Genomic DNA, 16,561 nt, shown 5'->3' with positions numbered 1-16,561 from the left:
ACCTATAAATCAGCCTCTTTGCCTGTTTTCACAGACCCTGAGAGGCAACACTGCTAGAAAGGAAATCATCGAGAGGCTTAATTAGAAGAGTCTTTGAAACTCAACCCCGAGCAAGTCACTGTTCTGAGCTTCAGAGGCTGTGGGAATATAACTGCCCCCAATTCTTCTTGTCCAAGGGAACTCCCCCTGCTTTATCGTCCCTGAACTTGGGAGGAGGGTGACACCTGAACTCATCCAAGCACAGGGAGGAGCAGAGGAACCACCTTAGGCAGCCCTTTTCCCAACCTCCTGGGGCCAGGAAGGCCGGACGGCCGAGGAGAGCCCGGGATGCTAACTACAGGTTGCACAGCCGGAGACGTCAGTCCTCAGAAGGCTGTGTTGTCGGCTTGAGGCCGGGGGCCAAAGAGCTGCTCAGCGACCGCCTTGCCATCATACTTGGGCAATGTGCCCCCAAAGTCGGCGGGCAGGATGTCCTCATCGATCTCCTGGAAGAAGCCAGAGAGGTCATCTCCATGGACAAAGACCTGCAGGGAAGCAGGGGAGACAGAGCTGAGTAGGGGGGGTACCCTAAGGCCGGGGGACGGAGGGGAGGAAAGGGACAGGAGGAGAAAGGCACAGCGTGCCCTCCCTGCCTGGTGGTGTCCTCCTCCACGATGTGCTGTCACTCAGCTCAGGACCGTGGCACGGAGTCTGAGGAGGGCTCCCGTGGGGTCCCCTCCACCTCCTCCCACCGTCGTCCCCCTCGTCCGGTGAACTCTCTCCTGCTACCAACAGCACCACCACGCACTCACGCGCTCACCAGATAAGCACTGGGCACCCTCCCCGTGTGGCCCCGTGCCCTCACCCTTTCCAGCAGCTTGCTTTTCAAGAAGGGCTTGACCATGTTGTAGGTCGTGGTGAAGTACCACGGCTGGTGGATGAAGTGGACGGCTTTAAACCGGGCTGGGAAGGAGTCCTGCAGAGGCAGAGAGCGCCCCACCCATGGCCGCGGGGCCCTCAGAGGCTCCCACGCACTCCCCCTCTGCCTCTCCCCGTGGCTGGAGGACAGCCCTGCCTCACCACATAGTTCGCCCCGAAGGACAGCCCACCAAAGGTTCCATCCCCGGGCCAGCAATCGGGGGAACCTAGGCTTCGCCGGGGCTCCAAACTGCAGGGAGAAAGCCCCGGAGGCCAGGCACCCCCGCCCTCTCCCTGCTGTTGCACCGAACCTTGCCGTTATTTGGTGGAATAAAGAAATGAGGGGCACCTGGATGGTTCAGTCGGGGAAGCATCTGACTTCGGCTCAAGTCATGATCTTACAGTTCGTGAGTTCAAGCCCCGCGTCGGGCTCTGTGCTGACAGGCTGGAGCCTGCTTCAGATTCTGGGTCTCCCTCTCTCCCTGCCCCTCCCCTGCTCATGCTCTCTCTCTCTCTCTCTCTCTCTCTCTCTCAAAAAAATAAACATTAAAAAAAATTTTTTTTAATGCAATGGTTTTTAGGTGACCTGAGTTTTTTCACACCCGTTAGCCTGCTGAGCGGCCTGGAAACTATTATAAACCCCAGGGACACTACTGTCATGTCTCACTATCCTTCAGCGCGCCCCCCAGACCCCCATCTCCCACCCCTCCTTTCCCACATACACATAAAGCATAAAGCAGATTTAGGGTTAGCTCTGAGAAAGGACTTCTGACACGTCAGCATATACTGGACCGAGTTGTCGGGGACATTAGTGATAATCCATTTCTTGGGACAAAGTCACCTTCAGAGAGAGGCAGTGTGACATATGTGGACGGAGAACGGGATTCTAGGTCAGACGGTGTAGGTTCAAGTCTGACCTCTGCCACTTTAGGGTTTTACGACCTTGAGAAGTCACTCGAACCTCTGAGCCCCGGTTCTGAGGTTTGTAAAATGAAATGGGGAAGAGGGGAGGGACTGTTCTCAAGGAGTTAAGGAATTCACGAGCGTGCGTGGCTCACTGCTGGCCACCATGCAAGCGCTCGTGGCTGCCATCGCTCACTAGGGAGCTAGGTGGTCCTCCTTTTAGGTCCTTGCCCGCACGGTTAAAGCAGGAGACTGGGCCCAGCCTCCCAGCCTCCTGCCCTGTGAGAGGCCCCCAAGGGACAGAGCTCTGAGGCCCCACCTGGAGCATGTCTACCATTTTCCTGAGATCGGAAGCCCGGAGTCCGGCAGCCTGCTGCATGGTAAAGCCCTTGAAGTTCTCAACGATGCAGAAGCCATTAATTTGAGTCTCCTCATTCTCTAGTAGCTTCTCCAGGATGAAACAATATGCCTGCAAGATCTTAGACACAGAATGAAAAGGCTGTAAAACCCAACTGCAAAGATAATTAAGGCTTAAGGTCCTGAGGGGGAGAGCTAAACGGCGCATCCCTTACTGGAGGTAATTTGTCACAGGCTTTAAACTGGAACATTCCACCTCCGTGGCTGTGTCCCAAGAAAATAACCTTGAATGTCATACCCATGGTTAGATGCTAGGGTGTTTATCCCCGTACCCTTATAAGGGTAGAAACACTGGAAACAACCTAAATGTCCAACAATAAAGGACTGGTGAAGTTATGGTACGTTCATGCCATGAAATATTCTGGAGCAGTTAAAATTATATACATATACGGGGCGCCTGGGTGGCTCAGTCGGTTGGGTGTCCGACTTCGGCTCGGGTCATGATCTCACGGTCCGTGAGTTCAAGCCCCGCGTCGGGCTCTGTGCTGACCGCTCAGAGCCTGGAGCCTGTTTCGGATTCTATGTCTCCCTCTCTCTCTGATCCTCCCCTGTTCATGCTCTGTCTCTCTCTGTCTCAAAAATAAATAAACGTTAAAAAAATTATATACATATGAATTACAGAGCAAAATATTCGTTCATGACGTATTATTGTAGAGTGTGATCCCATTTTTATAGGAAAAAATGTGTACGTGTGCATGTGTATGTGTGTTTCTAGAAAAAGTGGATTGGAAGGATGTCAATGATAGAAATCTCTGGGTGGTAAATCGTGGATGATTTTTAATTTCTGGTTTTTTTGCATTTTCGAATATGCAGATATCATTTATATAATAAGAAAAAAATATTCTTTAAGTAGTCGTTTTAAAGATTTTATTTTATTTTGTGCTCGCTTCGGCAGCACATATACTAAAGATTTTATTTTATTTTAAATGTTTTATTTTTGAGAGAGAGAGAGAGGGAGAGAGAATGTGAGTGGGGGAAGGGCAGAGAGCTAGGGGGACAGAGAATCCAAAGTGGGCTCTGTGCTGAGAGCAGACAGCCCAATAGGGGCTCAAGCTCAGAAATGGTGAGATCATGAACTGAGCCAAAGTCGGATGTTTAACTGACTGAGCCACCCAGGTGCCCCCTTTAAGATTGTATTTTTAAGTGATCTCTACAACCAACACGGGGCTCAAACTCACAACCCTGAGATCAAGAGTCACATACTCTACCGATTAAGCCAGCTGGGTACCCCAAGAAGAAATATTTTTGGCAGCTCTTTTTGCCCAGGGGTCCTGTCCCCTCCCCCACCCCGTGCTTTAATAAAATCACCTTTTTACACCAAAAAAGAAATAAAGAAAGAAAGAAAGAGAACTATTTTAAAGTCTTTTACACACACACACACACACACACACACACACACAAACTCAGTCCTAAAGCCAGTATCTTAATTAGTGTAAAACACCATAGGTATCCCTGATAAGATCAGGGACAAGATAAGCACTTCACCTCTACCACCATTTAACTCTCTGTTACAGGCGTTAGCCAATGCAACAACGTTAAAAAAAAAAAAAAAAATCAGAGGCACAAGTAGAAAAGGGAAAGAAAAACTATCATCTCTATTTACAATAATATGACAGCATTCTTAGAAAACCCGAGAGAATCAATTCTAAAATTAACATAAGTAACAAAAAGAATTCAGAATATAAAATTAATATACTAAAACAATAATTCTCATATATACAAACAATAACCAATCAGAAGATATAATGGCAGAAAAAGCCCCATTTACAGCAACACTTAAGACAAATTTAATGAGGGGCTCCTGGATAGCTCAGTCGATTGGGTGTCCAACTCTTGATTTCGGCTCAGGTCACACGCGATCCCACAGTTGTTAAGATCGAGCCCCGTGCTGGGTGTAGAGATTACTTAAAAATAAAACCTTAAACACACACACACACACACACACACACACACAAATACAGTGTGGTCTTGGAGCATGAATAGACAGAAACCAATGACACAGAATGTAAGTCCAGAAATAGACGCAAATATATATGAAAATACAGACTGACAAAGATCTCAAATCTTTGGGAAAAAAGATGAACTCCTCAAGAAATGATGTCAGGACAACTAGACAGCATCTTCTAAAGTGAGTATGTACAATTTTTTTAAGGCTTGGTGGCACATGTTTCCCAAGACAAACCCTAATTCACCCACCTAGGGTAGCTCTCTTAAGGGCTTGACAAGCAAAATCACACACATATATATAAATGCAGAAACCAAAAAATACAAAAACACTAATTCAAAGGGATACACGCACCACTATGTTTTTTGCATTATGTACAATAACCAAACTATGGAGGCAGCCTAAGTGTCCGTCGATGGATGAATGGATAAAGATGTGGTGTCTATATAATGGAATATTATCCATTCATAAAAAAAGAATGAAATCTTATCACATGCAACAACATGGTTGGAAATACAGAGTATTACGCTAAGTAAGTCAGAGAAAGACAAATACCAGACAATCTCACTCATATGTGGAACTGAAGAAACAAAACAAATGAGCAAAGGGGAAAAAAGAGACAGAGAGAGAGGGGGGCAAACCAAGAAACAGACTCTTCACTGCTGGTCACCAGAGGGGGAGGTGGGAGGGGATGGGTGATATAAGGGATGGCGATTAAAGAGCACACTTATCGGGGCACCTGGATGGCGCAGTCGGTTAAGCGTCCGACTTTAGCCAGGTCACGATCTCGCGGTCCGTGGGTTCGAGCCCCACGTCAGGCTCTGGGCTGATGGCTCAGAGCCTGGAGCCTGTTTCTGATTCTGTGTCTCCCTCTCTCTCTGCCCCTCCCCCGTTCATGTTCTGTCTCTCTCTGTCCCAAAAATAAACGTTGAAAAAAAAAATTTTAAAGAGCACACTTATCATGATGAAAAAAATAACATAGCATGATTTTAAAAAGGAAATTAAAAAAAAAAGCATATTCTCCAAGTCATATGGTGAAATAAATAAATACATGCAGAGACCTCAGGCTGGTCAGTAGGTTGAAACCTGGGCTTTCCAGAATCTCTCCCAGTCCACAGTCCATTAATCCCTGTTGTGTGTGTCGCCCCCAGCCTTCAGCGTTTGGCAGGGCTGACCCACAGCTGTCACGCCCACGTGGCAGGAACACCAGGGGGCAGTCATGTATGGGCCAGTGGGCCCCTCCCGGGAGGCTTCTAGGTTTTCCAGCTGCCGTGGCACACCCCAGGAATTCTCCCCTGCCCGGAAAAAGGCCGGCCTTTCCCCCTCCCCAACAGACCCTAGCCCCCTGGGGAGCCAGGAATGAGGGGCCAGAAGAGGCCAGGTTTGAGGGAGGGGAACCCAGCCCAGGGGATGGGAGGGAGCCAGGCGAGCCCCCACTGACCTCATCGAAGGTGATTTCTTCACTGTCCCAGTTCTCGATGTTGAAGAGCATGACCACTCGGCCATACTTGTCCCGACTGGAGAGGACACCAGGGTAGCCAGCCTCCACGGTGCAGCGCACGGCCTCCAGGGACAGGCTGTCAAAGAGCTCAGGGTACTGCAGCCGGAAGTTCACGTAGCCTGGCGGAGGGAGAGCAGAAGAGCCCCTCAGGGAGCCTGCCCATCTGGGACTGGCACAGAAAGATTCCAGAGGCCTGGACCCCTGCCCGGCTCCTCAACGTGCATCCTGTGTGTTGAGGCAGGATCCTCAACCTTTTGAGTCCCTTGTGGAGGAAAACATTGGCCTATCTCACCAAACTGCTGCAGTAACCAAGCAAGATTCTAGGTATGAACACCATTTGGTTTTTTTGTTGTTGTTTTTTTTTTAATTTTTTTTTCAACGTTTATTTATTTTTGGGACAGAGAGAGACAGAGCATGAACGGGGGAGGGGCAGAGAGAGAGGGAGACACAGAATCGGAAACAGGCTCCAGGCTCCGAGCCATCAGCCCAGAGCCTGACGCGGGGCTCGAACTCCCGGACCGCGAGATCGTGACCTGGCTGAAGTCGGACGCTTAACCGACTGCGCCACCCAGGCGCCCCTGAACACCATTTGTAAACTGTGCAAGCGTGATGTATAATCCTAAACCTGAAGACGACTATTACATTTGTGATTTCCTCTTGCCTACGGGCAGAGGGTTAGCTTTTTCCAGGTGGGCACAGGGTTAGCTGAGTAGGGGTGGGGAAAAGACCCCAAGAGAAAACCTCAACCCCAAGCAGAATGCAAAGGACCTTCCAGATTCCAGAAGCACTTCCACCCCTCACAAACCCCACCGTCACCCACCCTGAACAAGTCCGTGGTTTGTCTCTACCACTGAACCCTGGGAGGCCAGGCCCAGGGAGGTGTTTGGGCAGCATTTGCCTAGGGAATGCCCCTGGCCCCCTCACCGGTCCTACGGTCCTACGGCATTCTGGGTACATCCCCAAGGCCTCCCCTCTCTGCCCTATTGCTCCTCCCCCAGGTTATCTCCTTTCCCATGTTCTTCAAAAGTCCCCTTTGCACTGGAGCCTTCCTGGTCGCTTTACCTAAAACTTCAACCCCTCAGTTCTTTATATCCACTTCCTTTATTTTTCCTCATTATCCCTTCTTACACAGTCTATGTAATTCTATCTCTCTGGTTTGTGATTTCCACCAATAGAGCATGAAGTCCAGGAAGGCAGACGTCTTGTCTGCTTTGTTCTCTGCTGCATCCTTTGGCCTAAAAGAGTGGTTGGCAGGGGCACCTGGATGGCTCAGTCGGTCAAGCGTCCAACTTGGGCTCAGGTCATGATCTCACTGTTCAAGAGTTCAAGCCCCGTGTCGGGCTCTGTGCTGACAGCTCGGAGCCTGGAGCCTGCTTCGCATTCTGTGTCTCCCTCTCTCTCTGCCCCCCATCCTCAGACTCTGTCCCTCTCTCAAAAAAAACATTAAAAATTTTTTAATTTAATAAATAAGAGTGGTCGGCACATCACGGGAGGGAATTAACATTCGGGGAAGGAAGAAGGAAGAAAAGGAGAATCGTTGGCCTGCGGGAGGACCTGCTAGATACCCCTTCTCTCCACCAGCACTGAGGATTTCATTTCCTTGGGAAACTCGTCTTCCGCCAGCCAGCAGGGCCTGGGCCGCCCTGTCCTCAGGGCTCCTTCCCAGGGCTGGTACCATCCCCAGTTCCGCTCTGCACACATAGCCACCTTTCCTGCCGCCCTCCAGAGCCCACGCCTAGGTTGGGGTAGGAGTGAGGGGAAGGCGCTCCTGCCTGGGCGCGCAATCGGGGTGACTCAGGTCTATCAAGTGAGTCCCAGAACTGGGAGAGAGGAGCCGGCTCTCTGGGCACGTGGTGCGGCCACACTCATTCATTGCTGTCGGAGCTGAAAGGGATCTCGGCGGCCACTTAGTTCACACACCCATTTTGCGGGTAAGGATAAGGAGGCTCGGGGAGGCTGACTCTCACAGGGCAGGAAAAGGGAGGGGGGATGGAGGGGGCAGCCTCCTCAGCGCCCGGGTGAGAGCCAACACCAGCCTCCCCACCTCCCCGCTGCAGGCCGTCCCTCCCGCGCGCGCGGGCTCACCTCGGAGCAGCTCGTAGGCGCGCCCCACGTGGAACTTGCGCGCGCGGATGAAGCGCATGAAGAAGGCGCTGTCCCTCCCCTGCACCCTCTCGGCCACCGCCCGGGCCAGCTCCTGCCCAGACGCCGCCTCCGCCTGCACCAGCTCCTGCAGCTCTCGAACCACGTCCTCCCGGGTCTCCTCCCTCTCATTCAGCTCGTCCTTGGCCTGGAACAGGGTGGGGTGGAGGCGGCGAGTCACACATCGGCGCAAGGCGCGCACGTGGGGGCTGTCCTACCGGTGCCAGACTGGCAGAAGGGACGGAGGGGTTGCCGCTGGGGCCGTCGCTCCCCTGCCCCCCAAGAGCCGCCACCTGCCCCGGCGGCACCTCTCGCGGCCCATTACATTCGCAGAAAATCGGGTCAAACCGCGCCTCCTGGGTTTGTTGGCAGGAGACCGCCAAAGGTGCAGACGTTCCTTATGACGCTTCTTGGAACCCTCACACAGCACTCTGCTAAATACCTCGGGCCACAACAAGTCACCAGAAAGTGGGTATTCTAGCACCATGCCTCAGGAGGAGCCAGCTGAGGCCCATAGAGGTGAAGGTCATCCAGGCAGGAGGGGGTGGAGCTGAGACTCCCACTCGGGCTGGCAGCTCCCCAGGCTTAATTCTGATCTCAAAGACAGAGGTACCGACAGATAGCAGCCCGCCCCCTCCTTGCCCCCGCCGAGCCTCACTCTCCTCCCCTAGGCTGCCCCTGGAGAGCTCTTCAGCGTGCCTCCTCCGGCAGCTCTGTCCTTGGACAGCAAGAGCAAGGGGAAGGCAAAGGAGGGGGGACTCGGATCTGGGGGAGCTCATCTCCCTTGAGGTGTCCAGGGGCAGCAGCAGAGATGGAAGCAGGAGCCCAGGCTCAGCTCAGCTCCAGGACAGCTCGGCCACTCTCCACTGAGCATGGTCTGATGCGCTCTGAGCTGCTCCAACAACCTTCTCATGAGGTAAGACCCGGAGAGGGAAAGCAACTTGCTCGAGGTCACACAGCAAGTTGCAAGTAGGTCTGATTCTAGAACCCAGGCCTCTTGGCTATCAGGTGGGGGCAGCAGTTGGATTTCTGTTCCCCAGGACCGCTTGCAAACCAGTATTCCCACATCTGAGTCTAGGATGATCCCCGGTCCAGATGCCCTAGGTTCCGGCATTGACATCAGGGAACTCTGTTGGTGCTATAGTCTTGGAATAGGCTGGCCCAGGTGTCTGGTCAGCCCAGGTGGCTGCCATGGCCTTAACCTCCAGGATGATGGCCCCCTAGAACAGGCCAGTCCATTAGGTTCAGGATAACCTGGAGAGCTAGGGCTGGACCCTTCTTCCTACAGGAGAGAGGATGCTGTCAACATCGCCCCCTTGTCAGCCCTCCCCTCGCTGTACCCGGGGCCACCTCACCTTCTGTAAGGTGTGGCGGGGGAGCTGGCTGCACGGGCCAAAGACAGGCCCATGGTCCTTGGTTGTAAGTCGCTCCAGCTGGGCACGGAGCTCCTGCTCCTCTTCAGGGACCACACGGAATGTGCCCACCTGGGCAGAGAGAAGTCAGGAACACACAGGGAGAGGCCCCCCCATCAGCCTGAGCAAGCCAGGTGAGTGGGCCTGCTCAGACCCTAAATTAGTACTTCCGTCCAAAGTCACTGCTACGGCCTCCTCCCTTTGGGTGGGGTCACGGACCACTGGGAGGTTGTGTGGGTGAATGCCCTTAACCCTGAGCAGACGAAACAATAGAGAAACAGAGGGGGAGAGGGAAGGGGGTGGAGGAAGGAAGGTAGATGGAGGGGAGACCCAAGGCACAGGGGTACTCACGCCCTCTGACATGCTGCTTCTGGAAGTCTCAGAGGTGTCAGAAAAAGAAGGGCCCAGCTTCTGTCCTGGCCTCTCCAGGCAGCCTCCTCCCTAGACTGTAAGAGTCAAGTCTGCAGCGTTATGGAAAGACAGTTCTCTTACGTCTCAGAACAATGGATCTCCAACTTTTGAGTGCTTAAGAATCACCAGAGGAATCTGTTAGAAATGCAAGTGCCTGGGGCGCCTGGGTGGCTCAGTCGCTAAGCGTCTGATGGCTGGGGTCATGATTTCACAGTTCGTGAGTTTGAGCCCCGCATCGGGCTCTGTGCTGACAGCTCAGAGCCTGGAGTCTGCTTCGGATTCTGTGTCTCCCTCTCTCTCTGCCCTTCCCCCACTCATACTCTGTCTCTCTCAAATACAAATAAACATTAAATTTTTTTTTTTCTTTTTTAAATGCAGGTGCCTGAGCCCTGCCTTCTGTGATTCTGACTCAGGAGGTCCGGACTGGGGCAGGCCTAGGAATCTGCACTATATTTTCATGTAAAAAATAATTTTTTTAATGTTTATTTATTTTTGAGAGAGAGAGAGAGAGCGCGAGCATGAGTGGGGGAGGGGCAGAGAGAGGGAGACACAGAATCGAAGCAGGCTCCAGGCTCCGAGCTGTCAGCACAGAGCCCGATGTGGGGCTCGAACCCACGGACCGCAAGATCATGACCTGAGCTGAAGTCGGAAGCTCAACTGACTGAGCCACCCAGGCGGCCCAGGAATCTGCATTTTAAAGCAGCGTCCCAGAGGACTCTGAAGAAAATGATCCTTGGGTTACACTTTGGGAAAGTCTCCTTTGAGAAGGAATATGTACAAAAATACCTCAAACCCTAGTTCTTAAGATGAGTTGGTCCAGCCAGGGAAAAAGAGCCTTGGCTTCCATTCTGAAATTACATGACCGCTGCAGGATAAGGCAATCCCTCCTGCTAGGTGTGGCCCTCTAACTTCCCAGCCTGGTGGTGGATGGCCCCTTCGGTGCATTCATGCTCTGCATGGGTGAGGACTAGTTACATAATCAAAATACTGGGTGTGTGTTCTATTCTTTGTGATGCATTAAGTAGTTTCAAATCCATTATCTCAGAGCCAGAGCCGGTATTATTCCCCCCATTTTACACAGGAGGAAACAGACTCCAGGGAGAATAAGTGACTTGTTCACGATCACACAACCAGAAATAGCCAGGGATCAGGCTAAGCCCAGCTGTGACTTAACCGAGAGGCAGGGAGAGGCAGCCTCTTGTGGCAAAAGTTGGACCTGGGTTCAAATTCTGTCTCTTCCACTTGCAGACTATGTACTTTAACCTGAGTCTTGATTGTCCCCTGTAAAAGGGAGATGGAAGGGTTATGAAGGTTACATTAAATGATGTACACAGAAGCGATGCGTGGCCACCAGAACAAATCTCATCCATTGTCCACAGGACAACCTGCTCAACCCACTGAGTATTTTTGGAGATAGCTCTCCTGTTCCCAGATTTCTTTTCCTTTCTTGCCTAAATACCCCAGGGCCTTGAAGGAGCCATCACTGACCCAGTCCCCACTGGTCAGTTTTGTCACCTATTCACCATTGGTAAGTGGCAGAGGTAGGGCTTAAACCACTGCTGTAACATCTAAAGCTGAGACATCTCCAGGCAAACTCCCTAGGAAAATGGATGTCGCAGAAAACCCTTTAGGGTCAGAGAAACGGGTTCGAATCAGGAGTTCTCATTTACCACCTGTATGACCTTCAGAAAGTTAGTTAACATTTCTGAGCCTCAGTTTCCTCATCTGCAAATTGGGGATACTAACTGTACCTACCAAATACAGTTGTAATGACGATCCTATCGTTTCTGTCAGGTACGTAGCACGGTGAGTGTGTTGCCCTAAAACATAACTTCCCTTCCCTTTCTTAGCATCACACTGATCGTTGCTCTAGCGTGCCCAGAGAGGCTTGGGGGATCCCAGGGAATGTCTGAGGATCTCCCATTCCCTGCCTCTGCTGCTCCCCAGCCCTAGCCAGGGTAGGAAATCCACCAACAGGAACGAAACCTAAGCTTTCTCTCTGGCAAGTAGACTTCCAAATGTGTGGGCACGGAGACAGACAGACTGCAATCCTTTGTGGCCTCACTTGGGTTTTTCTGGAACAGGAATAGAGAGTCTTATCAAATTGGAGCTTAGACAGGAGAGATAGTGACTGGATACCCCCAGCCAGTTAAGCAGATCATTAGGGCAAGACCTTAGATCCTAGAAATAGAGGGTTAAAGTCAATACTGCAATTCTTTTTTAAATAAACCCAATCTAATTAATTTTGAGGTTTTAAAATACTGGTTTATGAACTGTATACCATGAAAAAACATTCATCACCATTCCACGTTGAGGCTGTTCCCTGCCATCTAGGGTTGCCAGATAAAACACAGAATGCCCAATTACATGTCAATTTCAGAGGCACAACAACTACTTATGCAGTGTGAGTACATCCCATGCAGTATATGCGACATACTTAAAAAAGAAGTATCTGTTGTTCCTCTGAAATTCACATTTAACAGGGTGTCCTGTCTTTTTATTTGCTAAATCTGCCATCAGGTTGATCTGGCACAACATGGAGAATGGCCAGTGGGTTTCAGTTTTACAGGCACCCCCCCGACTCCTTACCCCAGTCCTGGGCTCCCTGGCGCAGCTAGACCCCTGCTACTGACTTACCTGCCAGGTCACCAGCTCCTCCTTAGGGCTACCTGGTGCCTGTGTCCTCCTCCTTCTCGGGGAGCCTGGAGGTTGCCTCCGCTGGGGGCGTGGTCTGGTCAGCAGGCTGGGATTAGTGTGTCACAAGGAACTTCTCAAAGCCCACAGTTTCCTGTTAAATCAGGTTTACAGGGAGGCCCAGATAGGGGCAAGTGAGGCACCAGGGGGGAGAGGGGATCAGCCTGGGCCGAGCTGCAGCCACCTCAAAGCCCTCTTTTGTGTGCGTCTGCTCCTGAGTTCCTGCTCAGCCATGTGGAAGCCGGGCAGTGGGGGTGGGATGTGGGCCAGCCCCATTCCCTCCTCCTTGCCCTCTCTGTCTCTCGTTGCAGGGGTTCTGAGAAAGACGTGCAAGAGATAGAATTTTTTTTTGATGTTTATTTATTTTGAGGTGGGGAGGGGCAGAGAAAGAGACAAATCCTAAGCAGACTCCGTCCTCAGCGCAGAGCCTGATATGGGGCGGGATCCCATGAATCAGGAGATCATGACCTGAGCTGAGATCAAGAGTCAGATGCTTAACCAACTGAGCCACCCCGCTGCCCCCGGATGGAGGGATATTTTAAATGTGACTGTGGATGCGGTGGCAGCGGTGGCAAAGCCAAGGCCTGTCACTCTTCCCCAGCCCAACAGGACCTGGTGTGGTAGATGTCACCTGCACAGTGAGTGGGGTCAGTTGGGAAAGGTAGCTGGTTAAGGCAGAGTGGGACGAGGGCCAGACAGGCTGACCCGCCTTCTAGGCAGTATGGCAGAGTGATAAGAGCCTGCTTTGGAATGTGACCGCCCACCTTTAAATCCTAACTCTGGCACCTTCTAGCTGTGAAAAGTGACTTCAGCACTCAGTGGCTCAGTTTCCTCCTCCGAGAAGTAGGGATATAATTAGAGGACAGGCTCATGGCTTTAGTGATGATAAAAGTGCTTAGTTCAGTGCCTGGCACTTAGAAAATATAAATGCACAGTAAATGGTGGCAGTTACTCCAAATACGCAATCGGTGTGCATCTGGGTGGAGAGGACCCACATTATCCACCCCCCTGTAAAACAAGAAACCCCTCTGCTGCCCCTCAATAGGTGGCTTCCCAGTCTCTGCTTTGGTATTCCCCTGAGCGCGGTGGGCGGGGTGTGGTGGTGATCCCTTTAGAATATCCTTTCTCTGGGATTCCAAGGGCAGGGAGCCCCCCTGTTTTTACTACTGGAAAATTCTCCTTGTTTTAAAACTCACCCTTGGTCTGACCTCCAAGCGGGCTTCCATAATGTCATCCTGGGTCCTGATTTTGCCTCCTGGGGGTACCTGGGGCAGGGGTCAAGATCCTGTGCATGGTACATTGTCCAGACTCTGTCCCCAGAAATGCTTTTTGGTTTTCCCCAGAAATAGTTCTTGTTTTTCAACCCATTCCTACTTGGATAGGTTTGGGATCCCTTCACCCTCCTATGCCCTCTCCAGACATCCAGGGGCTTATGAGAGGGTCTCTGAGGGGTGGTCCCAGGGAGCAGTGCCTGACCCCCACTTGTCTCTCTAGACCCATTCCTCTAGAGCAGGCTGCAATACCTGGGGCTTGGATCTTGGGGTGCAGCTGAGGAACCTTGAGTCCTTTCCTTCCAACAGCCCCTTCCCTGGGCTCCTGCTCTGGCTACTGTCTGGCTTTGGGCTGTTTCCCTCCCAAAGTCTCCCTGGGGCTGGGGAACCCCTCATTTCTATCATTCTGCTTCCTGGCATCTAGTCCTGCACTGGCCAATACATAAGCCTCTAACCACAGGTAGTATTTTAGCACCTGAAATCAGATAATGGCACCAAAGAACTGGATTGTAACTTTATTTTTTTTTAATTGTAAATTTAATTCACTTAAATTTAAAAGTGGATACCGGATGCAGTTATTGGAAGACTTTTAAGTATGTTTGGAAGAACTTAGGTGTGTGATTCTACTTCCTCAACTGTAAATTCTGTGATCAAGTATTTCTGATAAAAACTTAGAGTTCAACACGAGATGTGCTGTGCATATAAAACACCTGCTGTTTGGGGAGCCTGGGTGGCTCAGTCAGCTGAGAGTCCAACTCTTGATTTTGGCTCAGGTTGTGATCGTAGGATGGTGGGATCGAGCCCCACGCCAGGCTCCGTGCTGAGCGTGGAGGAACCTGCTTAAGAGTCTCTCTCTCTCTCTCTCTCTCTCTCTCTCTCGGCACCTGCGTGGCTCAGTCGGTTAAGTGTCTGACTTTGGCTCAGGTCATGATCTTGCGGTTCATGGGTTCAAGGCCCGTGCCAGGCTCTGTGCTGACAGCTCGGAGCCTGGAGCCCGCTTCGGATTCTGTGTCTCCCTGTCTCTCTGCCCCGCCCCTGCTCACGCTCTGTCTGTCTCTCTCAAAAGTGAAAAATAAACAACAAAAAAAAGAGTCTCTCTCTCCCTCAACCCCTCTCCCTGCTCACACGCACTCTCTAAAATAAATAAATTAGGTAGGTAAATAAATAAATAAAATACCTGCTGGATTTTGAAGATCAGGTACAAAAAAGAATATAACATTCCTTATTATGGATTTTTACATGGCTTAGCGTTCTGACACAGTAATGCTTTGGATATATTGGGGTGAAGCTATATGAGTTCACTTCACTTGCTTCTCTTTACTTTTTTCGGTGCGGTTATTAGAAAACGTACAATTTTCTAGTTGCAATTGTAATGGCTCCCCTTATATTTGCGATGGACAGCGCCGGTCTAAACCTTACTACTTGAAATACGGCCTGTAGACCAACAGCATCAACATTATCTGGGAGCTTGTTAGAAATGCAGAGTGTGAGGTTCTTCTCCAGGCAGGCTAAGTCAGAATGTGCATGTTCACAAGGAGCCCCTGGAGTGAGTCTTTGCACACGAAAGTTTGAAAAGCACTGCCCGAGAGTTTCTGGCCCTCTCCTCCTTCCGCCTGTGGTCAACACCCTACCTTGCCTGACCTCTGACGTCCCATCAGCTCTGAGGATTTGTGGGGAAGTTGATTGAGGACCATCCTCTTCCTCTTTGGGGCAGGCCAATGGTGGCCCGGTTGGGGGTGCAGGAAGCGGAGAAAGGACAAAGAGGGGGGTATCCTAACCTGATTCTAGGCCTGGCCCTGTCTACTACGAGCCATGGACTGAGGCCACAATTTCTCTTAGGCCTCTGTTCGACACTTGCAAAATGGTGTTATGAGCCGAACTGTGTTTCCCCAAATTCCAAGTATTGAAGTACTATCCCCCAAGGACTCCAGAATGTGAGTGTATTTAGGGACACCTGGGTGGCTCAGTCGGTGAAGCAGCCGACTTCAGCTCAGGTCATGATCTCGTGGTTAGTGGGTTCGAGCCTTGTGTGGGTCTCTGTGCTGACAGCTCGGAGCCTGGAGCCTGCTTCCCATTCCGGGTCTCCCTCTCTCTCTGCCCTTCCCTGCTCACGGTCCATCTCTCTGTCTCTCTCTCAAAAACAATCATAAAAAAAAAAAAAAAAAAGAATGTGAGTGTATTTGGAGATAAGGCCTTTAAAGGGGGTAATTAAGGTAAAATGAGGTCAGCAGCGTGGGCCCTAATCCAGTGTGACCGGTGCCTTTATAAGGAGAGGAAATTTGGACACAGTTACTGAGGGAAGACTGTGTGAACACACAAGGAGAAGACTGACCTCTACGAGCCGAGGAGAGAGGTCTCAGCAGAAACCAGTCCTGCTGACACCTTGATCTTGGATGTCTAACCTCCAGAATTGTGAGAGACTACATTCCTGTCATTTTAGCCACTCAGCCTGTAGTAGTACTTTGTTAAGGCAGCTTTAGCAAACTAATCTGGATGTGACACTGGATTTTTTCCCGGGCACTTCACGGGGCGTGAGTTTCCTGGGAGATAAAGAGGGTGGGGGAGAGCTCAGGCTGCCCCACAGGAAGGAATCACCGTGGCCCCAGTGGCCTGTCAAAGCCAGGCGATGGGGTGCTTCACGAAGAACAGTCCTGTGCATGGAGAACACTCGCGGGTTAACGGCGCAGCCCTGACAAAGGAGGGCCTGCACGCAGCTCTTCAGGAAGCTAGCAGGCCACAGGGCCCTTTTTAGGGAGCAGAGCCTTCTGTGGCATTTTCTGCTGCTCACAGGCCTTCTCCTGCCTCTGCCCCGCACACTCCCCCCCACCGCCGAGTCACATTCATGTCTCGCTCCTGTGCTGGAACAATAGTGCCCTTGTGTGAGGAGAGACAGTGCCCTCATTGGCCCAGACACCTGTGCTGGCCATGTTGGCAGAAAACCGTGGGCTCCCTGGCTCTCCTCTGCCAG

The 16,561-nt window shown here is 51.3% G+C and overlaps 1 protein-coding gene across 1 annotated transcript; it reads right to left on the bottom strand.

The window, feature by feature from the left end:
• Positions 1-365: 365 nt before the first annotated feature.
• RLBP1 (retinaldehyde binding protein 1) lies at positions 366-9,580 on the bottom strand. The gene is made up of 7 exons (XM_030317408.2): positions 9,569-9,580; positions 9,161-9,289; positions 7,749-7,953; positions 5,604-5,782; positions 2,120-2,278; positions 845-955; positions 366-524 (listed from the first exon to the last, which is right to left on the bottom strand). The coding sequence occupies exons 1-7, from the start codon at positions 9,578-9,580 to the stop codon at positions 366-368; spliced, it is 954 nt and encodes a 317-aa protein (XP_030173268.1).
• Positions 9,581-16,561: the final 6,981 nt, after the last annotated feature.

The sequence above is a fragment of the Lynx canadensis genome, chromosome B3 (assembly GCF_007474595.2).
Source record: "Lynx canadensis isolate LIC74 chromosome B3, mLynCan4.pri.v2, whole genome shotgun sequence".
In the NCBI taxonomy this organism is placed as follows: domain Eukaryota; kingdom Metazoa; phylum Chordata; class Mammalia; order Carnivora; family Felidae; genus Lynx; species Lynx canadensis.
Note: the sequence above shows the minus strand (reverse complement) of the source record. Positions and strands in the feature narration are given on the sequence as shown.